The 14264-nt window shown below is 50.7% G+C and overlaps 1 protein-coding gene across 1 annotated transcript in view; it reads right to left on the bottom strand.

Annotated features, from left to right (window-relative positions):
- The window catches only part of ANKDD1A (ankyrin repeat and death domain containing 1A), a 46184-nt gene extending 32892 nt beyond the window's left edge, over positions 1-13292 (bottom strand). The window contains exons 1-4 of the mRNA XM_055319626.1: positions 13022-13292; positions 8694-8797; positions 7758-7856; positions 4201-4299 (exon numbers count right to left, since the gene is read on the bottom strand). Coding sequence (XP_055175601.1) covers positions 4201-4299; positions 7758-7856; positions 8694-8797; positions 13022-13292 — 573 coding nt within the window. The remainder of the gene's footprint in view (positions 1-4200; positions 4300-7757; positions 7857-8693; positions 8798-13021) is intronic.
- Between the last annotated feature and the right edge of the window lie 972 nt (positions 13293-14264).

Here is a 14264-nt window from a genome sequence, read left to right on the forward strand (position 1 = left end):
TTAGTCAGTATTGAAATGCAAATTAAAACCACAAAGAGCAAAAAAATGCTACCATTATGGTGGAGAAAACTGGCCGACACCCGCTTTAACCATGTGATCGAGAGTGAGCTTATGGTTTATTTTTTTTTTTTTTGATAGTCAACAATGAAGAGGAGCGACTAAGAAACTGGAGCTGGACCGCCTCGGCTCAAGGCAGCCAATGCGCACCAGATTTATGGTTTATTATAAGAAATATGTATTTGAGGGGCACCTGGATGGCTCAGTGCCTTTAGCTCAGGTCATGATCCCGGGGTCCTGGGATCCAGTCCTATATCAGGCTCCTCGCAGGTAGCCTACTTCTCCCTCTGCCTCTCTCTGTGTCTCTCATGAATAAATAAATGAAATCTTTAAAAAGAAAAAAAAGTAAAAGAAATGTGTATTTGGTCTTCGTCCCGTTTTGGGCATAGAGCTCCTGAAATGCTTGGAATTTTCTAAGTGTATAGAGTGATTAAAGTGTCTATTGTTATGTTAATTTGATGACAAGGGAAGCCCAAGGTAACCTAGAGATGGGGGCTGGTTGCCTGGGAAACCAACTTGATTAGAGGATTAGAATTTTCCATCCCACCCCCTGACCTCCAGGGAGGGGAGAGAGGCTGGAGGTTGAGTCAATCCCCAAAGATCGGGGATTTAATCTATCCTGTCTATGAAATGAAGCATCATAAGAATGTAAATGGACAGGGTCGGAAGAACTTTCAGGTTGGTGAACAAGAACGTGTCCACGTGCCTGGTCCCACACTCCACAAGCTCAAAAGTTCCTTTGTTTGGGGCCTCATCCTATGTGTCTCTTCATCTGGCTATTGATTTGTGTCCTTTAATATCTTTTGTAATAAATTTGTGATCTAGTAAGTTCTGTGAGCCGCTCTAGCAAATTAACCAAACCCAAGGAGGAGGTTGTGGGAACCTCTTATTCATAACCAGTTGGTGAAAAGTCGAGGTAACAGCCTGGATTTGGGACTGGCTTCTGAAGTAGGGGAGGCCTTGTGAGACTGAGCCCTTAACCAGTGGTATCTGGTGCTCTCTCCAGGCAGATAGTGTTAGAATTGAGTTAAATGTGTGGAATACCCAGTTAGTGTCCATGGAAAATTTAACTAATTGCTTGGTGATAAGGAAAAAACACACACATTGGAACTGGTATCAGTATTGAATCAAGATAGGGACGCCTGGGTGGCTCAGTGGTTGAGCAGCTGACTTCAGCTCAGGACATGATCCCAAGGTCCTGGGATCTAGTCCCACATCAGGCTTCCTGCAGGGAGCCTGCTTCTCTCTCTGCCTGTGTCTCTGCCTCTCTCTCTCTCTCTCTCTGTGCTCTGTGTGTGTGTGTCTCTCATGAATAAATAAATAAAATCTTAAAAAGAAAAAAAAAAGAATTGGATCAAGGTAACGCCACCAGTGACAGGCCATATTGGTATTGATAAAGTTAATTCTTATATCGAGATCTACAAAATAGAGGCTGCCCCAGTGACCTGGCCCAGGGCAGGAAACTAAATCTACCTCAGGGGCACCTGGGTGACGTCTATCTTTGGTGCATTGTTGGTGGGAATGAAAATTGGTGCGGCCACTCTGGAAAACAGTGTGGAGGTTCCTCAAGAAGTTAAAAATAGAGCTATCCTATGACCCAGCAATTGCAATACTGTGTATTTACCCGAAAGATACTGATGTAGTGAAACGGCAGGACACCTGCACCCCAATGTTTATAGCAGCAAAGTCCACAATAGCCAAACTGTGGAAGGAGCCACTATGTCCTTCCACAGATGAATGGATAAAGAATAGAATATTACTCAGCCATCAGAAAAGACAAATACCCACCATTTGCTTCCATGTGGATAGAATTGGAGGGTATTGTGCTGAGTGAAATAAGTCAATCAGAGAAGGACAATCATCATATGGTTTCATTCATGTGTGGAGTAAAGAAATAGTGAAAGGGATTATAAGGGAAAGGAGGGAAATAAGTGAGAAAAATTAGAGAGGGAGCAAACCATGACAGACTCCTAACTCTGGCAAAAAAAGAGTTGAGGAAGGGGAGGTGGTTGGGGGAATGGGGTAACTGGGTGATGGGCACTAAGGAGGCACTTCATGAGATGAGCATTGGGTGTTATACTATTTGTTGGCAAATTTAATTTAAATAAAATTAATTAAAATGTTAAACAACAACAACAACAACAAAAACCCCAAAGGTCTGTCTTTGGCTCAAGTCATGATCTCAGAGTCCTGGTATTCAGCCCTGAGTCAGGCTCCCTGCTCAGCAGGGAATCTGCTCCTCCCTCTCCCTCAGCTCCCAGCTCCCCCACCCCAGCTCATGCCCTCAATCTCTCTCTCTCAAACAAATTAATTAATTAATAAAAATAAATCCACCTCAGCCTGCACTTAGTTTTCACTGTCATTGGACAGTGTCCTATGACCCCTGATAGGAGGCAGTGAATCTCTGGTTTTCTTTCCCAAATTCCATAACCCCAATTTAATCATGAGAAAAATATCAAAGGAGCCCAAATTGAAGGACATTCTACAAAATGCCCAACAGTACTCCTCAAAAGTGTCAAGGTTGTGAAAAACAAGTCAAGACTGAGAAACTGTCATAAGATCAGAGGAGACTAAGGAGAGACAAGGTAACCAACTACTTTGGAGGATATTAATGGGAAAATTGCTGAAATTCTAACACAGCCTATAGTTTAGTAAAACTCTAGATATCGAGCAGCCCGGTGGCTCAGCGGTTTAGCACCGCCTTAAGCCCAGGGCCTGATCCTGGAGACGCGGGATTCAGTCCCACATCGGGCTCCCTGTGTGGGGCCTGCTTCTCCCTCTGCCTGTGTCTCTGCCTCTCTCTCTCTCTCATTCTCTCTGTATCTCTCATTAACAAATAAAATCTTAAAAAAAAAAAAAAAAAACTCTAGATATCACCAGCGCCTGGCAAAGTAGAGCCAGGTGAATAGCAGAGAAAAAGAAAGCTCCAGGGCTAAACCAACTGTGGCCTAGCCATGGCTTGGCTCAAGGCTCCTCTGCAAGGGAGATGGAGACTTCTAGGAAGGATCCTGAACAAGGGATAGAAAGGTAGTTGGATGGTCTCCTTGCAAAGATGGCCACAACCACTCCTCCCACCCCTGGAAACAGCCAAAGCAATAGGATTGTCCTCTTTTCTCTTCAAGGGGGAGAATCCAATATTCTCCATCTCCTGAAGCCAGCAACAGAATATGGCAGAAGTGATATCATGTGACTTCCCAGCCGAAGCCTCCAGAGACCATGCCATTTCCACTCTTGCATTCATTCATCATCGAAAAAAATGTTCAATTTTTTAAGTTGATGAAAGTGAGAAGTTAGAAGTTAATGAAAACAGAAATGTTCTTTTTATTCCTCACCCTAAATTCTCTCTAAGGACCCACATTGAGAATCCCTGGCTGACAGCATCTGGTCCAGAAATGTCTGCACTTTCATTAGGACCACTGACCCCCTAAATGGAAAGACACCAGTGTCGAGACCCCTGGCACTCTGACTAGCTGGGGCCTCCTCCCTCAGACCAGAGAGCACACCAATGAGCAGCCAGGCTCCCTACTGTGTCAGGTACTGAGCCAGGTACTTTACACACAGCACTGAGCTAGTACCTCGGCTCAGAGGTACTAGCATCCCCACTTTCCAAGGTGAAAACTGAGGCTCAAGATGCTTAAGTAATTTGCCCAAGGTCCCAGGGTTGGTAACCAGAACTTTGCTCCTTCCACCCCACCACACCACAAGGGAGGCAGGGCCCAGCTGGAGGTGGGAGGAGGCCCCAGCCTCTCATTAAATCTTCCTAACCACCTTCTAAAGGTGTTACTTTGATTCCTCCTGTGTGATTAAGGAGGCTGCCCTGAGGCCTAGGGACTGTTTCTATGCAGGCACAGTGGTAAAGGGGTAAAGGGTCGGGGCACTAGAAGAAAGAGGCTTTTAATGCTGTTTAAGAGAGCCACCCCAGCACTTCTCCCAGGCCCAGTGGACATAGCAAGCATCCCACCCTCACGGGGCTGAGCTAAGCTGGGGCTTCCAGAGGGTTCTCAGAAGGCAGGGGCAAGCCAGGACAGCAGAGCCACGATGGGAAGCAGGGGGAGAGAGGGGGGCAGACCAGTGCAGCAGGGGCAGGGGAGCAAAGGGGGGCAGGGACCCGGGGAGCAAGGGGGCTGCCAGCTGAGGCCTTACCTTGTTCTCACAGTGGATCTTGGCCCCAGAGTTGACCAGGATCTGGAGGATCCGCAAGTGGCCAAACCAGGCAGACAGGAGGAGCGCGTTCATACCAAACTGGGGGAGAGGACACAGGGAGGAGGTGAGGTTAACGTAAGCAAGTGTCACTGTGCCACATGAGCCCAGGTCTGTGATGAAAATCATACAAACATAAGGGACCATGCATGCCACTCAGGCCAGGGAGCACCAAACTCCAAGGATGTGAAAACCATGGCGTTTTTTTATTTTTATAATTTTTTAAGATTTTATTTATTTGAGAGAGCACAAGTGGGGGGTAAGGGGCAGAAGGAGAGGGAGAAGCTGACTCCTCGCTGAGCAGAGTGGCCATCATGGGGCTCCATCCCAAGACCCCGAGGTCATGACCTGAGTCAAAGGCAGATGCTTAACCGACTGAGCCACCCAAGCACCCTTCCATGGCATTTTTTTAAATAGAGGCTGAAACACTATCACAACCTTTTGTTTTTGCTAAATAAAATTTTAAAATAGAGGCACAGGGAAAAAAAATAAATAAAATAGAGGTACGGGGACACCTGGGTGGCTCAGTTGAGCATCTGCCTTCGGCTCAGGTTGTGATCCCCAGGTCCTGGGATCCAGTCCTGCATCAGGCTCCCTGCCTGGAGCCTGTTCTGCCGTCTGCCTATGTCTCTGCCTCTCCTGTGTGTCTCTCATGAATAAATAAATAAAAATCTTGGGATGCCTGGGTGGCTCAGCAGTTTAGTGCCTGCCTTCAGCCCAGGGCATGATCCCAGAGTCCCCGGATCAAGTCCCGCGTCGGGCTCCTGGCATGGAGCCTGCTTCTCCTCTACCTGTGTCTCTGCCTCTCTCTCTCTGTGTCGCTCATGAATAAACAAATGGAATCTTAAAAAAAAAAATCTTTAAATAAGAATTAAATAGGGGTATCTGGGTGGCTCAGCTGGTTACATGCCTGACTCTTGATTTCAGCTCAGGTCATGACTTCAGGGTAATGAGAGCAGCCCCACATCAGGCTCTGTGGTGAGCCTGGGCCTGCTTGGGATTCTCTCTCTCCCTCTCCCACTGCCCCCCTCCCCTTCGTGTGTCTATAAATAAATAAATAAATAAATAAATAAATAAATAAATAACAAAAATGAAAGAGCTACCATCTCTTCTCCCCATCATTTATTTTTTTAAAGATTTTATTTATTTATTTATTTATTTATTTATTTATTTATTTATTTATTTATGAGAGACAGAGAACAGAGAGAGAGAGAGAGGCAGAGACACAGGCGAGGGAGAAGGAGGCTTCATGCAGGGAGCCCGATGTGGGACTAGATCCCAGGTCTCCAGGATCAGGCCCTGGGCTGAAGGCGGTGCTAAACCGCTGAGCCACCTGGGCTGCCCCTCTCCCCATCATTTAATAAAGATGAAACCTTTTTTTTTTTTTTTTACTTTTTTTTTTTTATTTATGATAGTCACACACAGAGAGAGAGAAAGAGAAGCAGAGACACAGGCAGAGGGAGAAGCAGGCTTCATGCACCGGGAGCCCGACGTGGGATTCGATCCCGGGTCCCCAGGATCACGCCCTGGGCCAAAGGCAGGCGCCAAACTGCTGCTCCACCCAGGGATCCCTGTTAACTAAAGTTAACATGCCCATCAGCTTTCTTATTTTCCATTTATTTATTTATTTATTTATTTATTTATTTATTTAAGATTTTACTTATTTATTCATGAGAAACAGAGAGACAGAGAGGTAGAGACACAGGCCGAGGGAGAAGCAGGCTCCCTGAAGGGAGCGCGACGTGGGACTCGACCCCTGTCTCCAGGATCATGCCCTGGGCCGAAGGCGGCGCTAAACTGCTGACCTACCCAGACTGCCCTTATTTTTCAAAATATATTTATTACTATTTGCAAAGAAAACACATCTATAAAAGCACCATATCTTACTATTCTTCCTCATATCTTCTTTTCTCACTGATTCCCTCAAGGAAGAAATAACAGAGCACAGAGGTGATTTGGGGGGGGGTTGTGGGCATAGGCCCCTCGTGTGAGGTCCCAATATTTTGTCGGGAAACACAGGCTAAAGGATCTCAAGCATCCTCCTTCCAGAGTCACCTCTAAATGAGGCCTAAGGAAATGCAGAGAGATGGGGCAGGAGTGGGGTGGGGGGGGAGATGTTGCTTCCTGCCCCCGCCCCTCCACTCCAGCTTGTCATCAAGCTCCCCCTCATACTGGAGCCTGGGAACAGAGAGAGGCCAGGGCAAAGAACAGTTTTCTGTGAAAGGTGTCTCTCTGCAGGGAAGTTTGTAATTCTTTAAAAGTTGTTTAATTTAGACTCTTAAATGTATCCCTGTCAAGTGCCATCGTCAGACTCAGTCCTCTCCCCAACTCTCTAGAGATGATTTCATAGATCCTGTTATTCTTTAGTGTTCTCTCTCAGCAATGTGTTGCCTGCCAACTTGTTAAGTAAGACTATTGGTCTTTTTTTTTTTTTCTCTTAAAGATTGATTTATTGGGGCACCTGGGTGGCTCATGGTTGAGTGTCTACCTTTGGCTCAGGTCATGATCCCAGGTCCTGGGATCGAGTTTCGCGGCAGGCTCCCCAGAGGGAGCCTGCTTCTCCCTCTACCTATGTCTCTGCGTCTCTGTGCGTGTCTCTCATGAATAAATAGTCTTAAAAAAAAAGTGGAAAGTAACTTAATATTTTTTTATTTTTTTTTAGTAACTTAAATATTAAAAAAAGAGAGAGAGAGCGTGCGTGTGCTGGCAGGAAGAGCAAAGGGAGAAAGAGTCTTAAGCAGACTCTGTGCTGAGCGCAGCCAGACGCAGGGGCCAGACTCGGGTGATCTCACCACCCTGAGATGAGACCTGAGCGGAAACCAAGAGCCGGTTGCTTAACCGATTGCGCCATCCAGGAGCCCCAGACTGTTAGTCTTCAGTCAAGTCTCTAGTTAAAGTGTCAGCCAGGGCAAAGCCTCATCGCATATCATGGGAGACCCACCTCCTGAGGATTTTACCAATAAGTCGTTCATCAATCCACCCAATTTTCTGTTCTACAGCCCCTATCTCTCCCTGTTCACATGGTATCATGAGGGACCGAGAACTAAAAAGCTCTTGATGGGCAGCCCAGGTGGCTCAGTGGTTAAGCACCTGCCTTCAGCTCAGGATGTGATCCTGGAGACCCGGGATGGAGTCCCACGTTGGGCTCCCTGCATGGAGCCTGCTCGTGTCTCTGCCTGTGTCTCTGCCTCTCTCTCTCTCTCTCTCTCTCTCTCTCTCTCTCTCTCTCTGTGTGTCTCTCAGGAATAAATAAGTAAAATTAAAAAAAAAAAAAAAGCTCTTGAAAATGGAGAGATCTTGACGGCTGCACAAGGGAAACCTGGGATCAGCATAGTGTCACCGGCCCTAAACCGCTTCCCGTCCGCCCCGTGCCTGTGTGTGCGTGTATTAGTGCAGCCTCCGCGGGGACAGCCACAGCGGATGTCCCCTCCCCACCCGGGGACAGGCAGGCACACAGCCGTGCACACATGCGCAGACGCGCCTGGCGAGGGGTCCCCTACCGCATCCTCATCGTCCACAGCAACCTCATGCTGCAGGAGCAGCTGCACGGCCTGCTCGTGCCCGGCGCCCGCGGCCCAGTGCAGGGCCACCCTGCCCACCTGCCGGGGGGAGAGCAAAGTGTGAGGTGCCAGCTGCCTGCCTGGTCCACACCCCCCTGCTCCTGGTCTCTCCGGCTGCAGGACACCTGGTCTGCAGGGTGGAAGGGACTGTGCAGGCTCTGGTGACAAGGGGGCAGGACCCCAATCCCACTCAGGCCCTCTCCTCCTCCTTCACATGACAGCGGCTGAAACAAACGTAGTAAAAATGCAATGACTAGATCCAGCTATCCCCCTACTCCCCACCTAAGGCTTCCCAGCTTCCCACTGCTCTTGGGACAAACTCCTAACCCTGGGCCCTGCCCACTACTCAGAAATGCCAAACTATTCCCCCCTGCCCTGTCTTTGTTCCTGCTGGATAGCCACCTGTCAGAGGAGTCCTGTCCTAGTCTTTGAGGGCCCCTGACTGCCTGCGTTCTGTGCCCCTCCTTCCTTCAGAACAGGCCAAAGGGGCCCAATCCCCTACCACATTGTCAGACCACCCCAGAAGTTCATCATGGTCTTTGGTCTCAGCACATATGAGCAATATTGGGGGAATCCAGCCTCCCTGGCCCTCCTGACTCTAACCTTTGTTCCTTGGGTGTGCCTTTCAGATGGGTGACAGGAACGAAGAGTATGCGCTCCCCACCTGTCCAAGCTTGGCTGGGAATCCCTACCCTGACCTGGACCAGGCCTCAGAGACCTGGAGACAACATGAACAATCTGAGCCTCCCCCAAGTGAACACATGCAATGCTCTGCCTTCAAGGGCTCCATGAACTGTTCCCTTGGTGTGGAGGTGTCACCATGGCAGGCACTGTGCCTATCCAAGCATCCCAATTTGGAAGAGCCCCCATACGAACGTGGTTTCTGGCTCTGACGTTGACTCTCCTTTCGATCAGTTCCTTCATCCTCCCGATGTTGTTCCGTCGGGCGGTCTCATGGAGCTGCCTCTCCAGAGGAAGCACTAAGGGCAGAAAAGTGGATGTGGGATGAGGGGAGGGTGCCCACACTGCCTAAGGAGGAGAGATGAACAGCTCCTCCCTGCCCTGAATGTTTCCCAGGCAGGAGTCTTCTAGCTAGGACTGGTGGTGGGGATGCCTCTCTTCCCTTTGGATGTTGGGGACTTCCCCAGACAAGCTGCTTTTCTTCACTAACTCACCACAAGTCCCCACGACCAGGACTCAATAAAACCCCAAAGACGGGACAGCATGGGCAAGACTGCCCACAGGTGTGTGCCCAATATGGTCCTCGTCCAGTTTTCATGACCCCAAGAGCAGCTCTTGAGGAAGGGAATGGAATTCATTCCCAATGGAGTTGATAACTGCCTTTTCCATGGCTTTGTCCAGTGAAGAAGGCAGCCAGGATTTTTTTTTAAAAGATTTTATTTATTTATTCATGAGAGACACAGAGAGAGGCAGAGACACAGGCAGAGGGAGAAGCAGGCTCCCCGCAGGAAGCCCGATACGGGACTCGATTCCAGGACCCCGGGATCACACCCTGAGCCGAAAGCAGATGCTTAACCACTGAGCCACCCAGGTGTTCCTGTGCCCCTATTTTTAAATTTTATTTAGAAAAAACAAAAGTTTGCAGTAATTTTCAGCCTCTATTTTTAAAAATGCCACGGAGGGGTGTTTGGGTGGCTCAGTCAGTTAAGCATCTGCCTTTGACTCTGGTCATGACCTTGGGGTCTTGGGATTGAGTCCCATGTTGGGCAGGCAGCCAGGATTTACTGAGCCACGTATTTCATTAAGCTTGGGCAAGGCCAGAGGTATGTTCACCTTCCTTCTTTGTCCTTGACCCTCCACCTCTTCTCCCTTCATCCCCAATCCCAACCAGCTGTCACCTCCCAGCTGTGGGGCCCACCCAGATTTGCCTTCTCTCTGGGCTCCTCTTGCCTCAACACTGCACCATTATCTCAGACTAGAGGGAGCCTCCGAGCTCCCCCTGCTGGCCTCCTGCCAGCAGTGGGCTCAGGGTGGTAGCCAAGCCAGGAAGATCCAGGCCTGGTGACAGGGTCCAGGTCTCATCTCACCAGACCCTCCACGCTGCCATCATCCTGACTGCTCTTGGCTTGTGAGGATGTCTTGTGTCCTTAGCTGGACCACAAGGTCCTTGGGGGGCCCTGGCCACATCTGACCTTTGCCAATCCACCTACAGCTCACAGCAGGCCCAAAGCTGGACATAGGGAGGGCTCCATAAAACTGCTTCCAGGGGTGCTTGTGTGGCTCAGTGATTGAGCATCTGCCTTTGGCTCAGGTCGTGATCCCAGGGTCCTGGGATCGAGTCCTGTATCATACTGGGGAGCCTGCTTCCCCCTCTGCCTATGTCGCTGCCTCTCTCCATGTCTCTCATGAACAAAAAAAATAAAATCTTAAAACAAAAACAAAACTCTGTTTCCATGAGTGACACATAAATCCTCAGACTAATAGATACCTGTCCCTCCCCCAGAAAGGTTTAGACACGCTAGCACAGGCACAAATATTTGCTGGTCCTTTGCATGGTCATTAGAGGGCAGATAATCTGTGGTCTACTTGCTGCCACACCCACATCCTGCATGTTTGGTCCAATGCGAATGTCCAGATCCAGCCCCTGTGTATATCCAGGGACAGGTGGCCAGTGTTTTGGCAGGGAAAACTAGGATGCACTGAGGTGACAGACGGGCTGGCCATCAGTCTACTTTCCAGATATGTATGGGACAGGGTCTTGGGCTTTCAAGGGCCTTGTAGACACAATTTAGGGAGCTCAGAGCTGCTGCCCCAGGGCAATCACACAGCCCTAGGTTTCAACTCTGGCAAGTCACTTCCAGGCCTCCAGGCCATGTGACTTAATTATCCTGTGCCTCAGTTCCTTTATCTGCAAAATAGGGAATATTAGCCACCCTGTAGGGTTATTGTAATGATTAGATATAAGATAAGAAAAGCCCCAAGCATGGTATCTATCTAGCAAATAGTGCCATCATCATCCTCACCATTATTCCTCTAAGGCAAAGTAAATTCTGGTGGTCAAAGACCTGGAGGTGGTGGGGCCTCCTTCACCTAGGGTCCTCTAAGCCCATGAAATCCCAACCAAAGAAAGCACCCTCTCTATCCACCTCCATGCATTATTTTTCTCCATGGCACCCCTCACCACAGATGTATGATATACTTACATATTTATCAGGTTTATTACCTGCTTCCCCTATTATAAGCCGGGGAGGACAGAGGAGATCTTTGTCTGACATGTTAATTGCTGTATCCCCAAATTCAGGCCCTGGCACACATGAATGAGTGACATATAAATCATTTAATCTCTTCAGGGGCCTTTGAACTCTAAGATACTGTCCCAATTAAGACTCATTAGTCCCCCGGAAAATCAAACCACAAGCTTAGATAAATGGCAGGAAAGAGGCTTTGAGGGGGAGGCAGCTTCAGATCAGTATTTCAGGGGAGGGGGAAACACCACCTTCTAAGTGTGGTCTCCATTGCTAGCTCTTCCCTTCCCCATCCACAAAGGGGGGTGCCCTTCCTGTAGGTGAGGAGAAGGCTCTTCTGGAAGAACCCCTCTCAGATCTCAAACATCTCCAGGAAGCGTGGAGTCCCAAGCTTTTGTTTCCTTAACCTCTTGGCTGAACACCATGAGCCAGGTTCAGGAAAAGAGCTGGCACTTCAGGTGTGAGCTTAGAGAAGCTGGGGTTCTAGTACCCACTCTGCCACTTTCTAGCAGCAGGATCCTGGGCTAGCCATGTACCCCTTGGAGGCCTCCCTTTCTTCAGTTCTAAAACCGCAGGAGGGTGGGATGCCTGGATGGCTCAGTGGTTGAGCATCTGCTTAGGTAGTGATCCTGGGATTCCCAGTAGTCCTGGGAACGAGTCCTGCATCGGGATCCCCACAGGGAGCCTGCTTCTCCCTCTGCTTGGGTCTCTGCCTCTCTCTCTGTGTCTCTCACAAATAAATAAATAAAATATTTTAAAAATAAAAATAAATAAAACTGCAGGGCGGTGAAGAAAGTTCTATGTAGAGATCCTTGGGATCCCTGGGTGGCTCAGAGGTTTAGTACTTGCCTTTGGCCTGGGGCATGATCCTGGAGTCCCTGGATCGAATCCCACATCAGGCTCCCTGCATGGAGCCTGCTTCTCCCTCTGTCTGTGTCTCTGCCTCTCTCTCTCTGTCTCTCTCTCTCTCTCTCTCATGGGTAAATAAATAAAATCTTAAAAAAAAAAGAGAGAGAGAGAGAGAGATCCTTTCCAGCTGGGACTCCCTTTTTCTTAGCTGAAACCTACAAGTGGCTTGGTTTCTGCTGGCAAACAGCCATGAGTCTGAGCAGGAGCCAGCAGACCCTGCAAGGCACAGTGAAACCCAATCTCATCTCCTCCATCCACCTCCTCTCATGCACCCTCTTTCCGGCCCATATCAAATACACACTGAACCCTGGCCTTGGAGACCTTTCCCAGTGCTGCCTCCTCTGCCCAGAATTCCCTCCCACACACCCCAATATTCCATTGCTGCACATTCTTTTTTTTTTTTTTTCCTGCACATTCTCTTAAAGAATGTGCAGAAGGGCCAGCTCGTAAGAGCCAGCTCAAGTGATCCTCTGGCTCTTAAGGGCCAGTTCAAATGATCCTCTGCCCCAGGCCGACCCCATGCCCTTTGAAACAGCACCTCCATAGAGCTCCTCACCCCACACCCCCATCCCAGCGAGGACCCTGGCACAACCCTTCTCTCCCCTCTCCCAGGGAGCGCAACCGGAGCCCCTCAGGCCAGCTCATGCCCCCCAGGGATGCTGCTCCCAGCCTAGAGGCCCTGGTACGGAGCACAGTCCTGGACGGATGCTCTGTGGTGCGCTCAGCCACCTGCTGCAGCCGCAGCTTCCCTCCTCTGGGTTCCAGTTTCCCCACCTGGTATGGTCTTCACTCCCGTCCAACCCCAACATTCCGGGAGAGCTGGGGCCTTCGGGATCCCTACCACTTAAAGGCCATGTGACCTCGGGTAGCTTATTTAACCACCCCGAGCCTCGGCTTCCCTTCTGCAAAACGGCGATAGCAACAGATGGCGCCCCGGTCCTCCGCGGAGGTCAAACCGCACGCCCCGCGCGCCAACTGAGCCTGCACACGGGACCGCGTAAGCATCGTGTCTGCGGCTAACGTCTCCGCGGCCGCATCGCGCTGCTCCCGGGACTGGTGGCGCCACCCAGTCCCGGACGCGCGGCCAACGTCCCCCGGACGCCACAAAGAAGCCGGCGGCCGCGGCTCGGTCGCCCCCGCGGGAGTGCGGGGCTCCTCGGGGCTCGCCCGCGCCCGCCCCCGGGCCCGCGGCGGACTCACGGCCGTCGGCCTCCCACGCCGCGGGCTCCTCCAGGCCGCCGCTCCGCCGCCCGGGCGCGCGCTCCTGCCGAGGTCGGGGCCCGGGCGCCCCCGGGGGGGCGGGGGAGCGCGCGGCGGCCGCTGCCGCAGACCCCTCGGGCCCGCCCGAGCCCTGGAGCATGACGTGCGCGCAGCCGCCGCGGCCTCCGCCCGCAGGACCGGGCTGCAGGTGCCTCCTCGGCGGACCCCGCCTGCCCGCCGCTCCGCGCCTTTCACACCGAGGCCGGCGGGTCGGGGGTTCCCGGGGGCGTGTCTCCCCCAGGGGCTGTCCCGGCGTCCCCGGCCCTGGCCCTTCGCGTTAGGCCTCCTGCAGGCCCCACCCTCGGGACTCCGGAGCCTGCCCAGCTGCCCCCGGACGCTGGGAGTCAGACTCCAAGGGTCTGGACAGGCATTCAAGGAACAGACCCCCCAGCAAGCCTGTAAGCATATGAAGACATGCTCAGATTTTTTCATGCTCAGAAAAATACAAGCTAAGGGTGGCTCAGTGGTTGAGCGGCTGCCTTTGGTTCAGGGCGTGACCCCAGGCTCCTGGGATCAAGTCCGGCCAGAGGCTCGCCTGCAGGGAGCCTGCGTCTCCCTCTGCCTATGTCTCTGCCTCTGTGTGTCTCTCAGGAATAAATAAATAAAACGAAAGAAAGAAGAAAGAAGAAAGAAAAGAAAGAAAGAAAGAAAGAAAGAAAGAAAGAAAGAAAGAAAGAAAGAAAGAAAGAAAGAAAGAAAGAGGAAGGAAGGAAGGAAGGAAGGAAGGAAGGAAGGAAGGAAGGAAGGAAGGAAGGAAGGAAGGGAAGGAAGAAGGGAAGGAAAGAAAGAAAAATACACCTTAAAATGACAATGAGATAGCACACCAATTAGACTGGCAAAGTTAGAAACCTAGATAATGCCAACTGTTGGTGGGGGAATGAGGGGCTGTCACAGCCAGGTGGACTGCTGATGGGAGTAGCCTGGAGCATCCTTTCTGGAAAGCAGTCTGGCAGTGATGAGGGAAGCTAACCACAGTGAACTTTGACCCTGGAATGCAGCTCTTTCTCTTCGAGTCTCAGAAAAGGACATGTAAAAGGTTGTTCCTTGCTGCCTTGTTGATCTGTGGTTGCTG

Source organism: Nyctereutes procyonoides, unplaced genomic scaffold (genome assembly GCF_905146905.1).
Source record: "Nyctereutes procyonoides isolate TBG_1078 unplaced genomic scaffold, NYPRO_anot_genome, whole genome shotgun sequence".
In the NCBI taxonomy this organism is placed as follows: domain Eukaryota; kingdom Metazoa; phylum Chordata; class Mammalia; order Carnivora; family Canidae; genus Nyctereutes; species Nyctereutes procyonoides.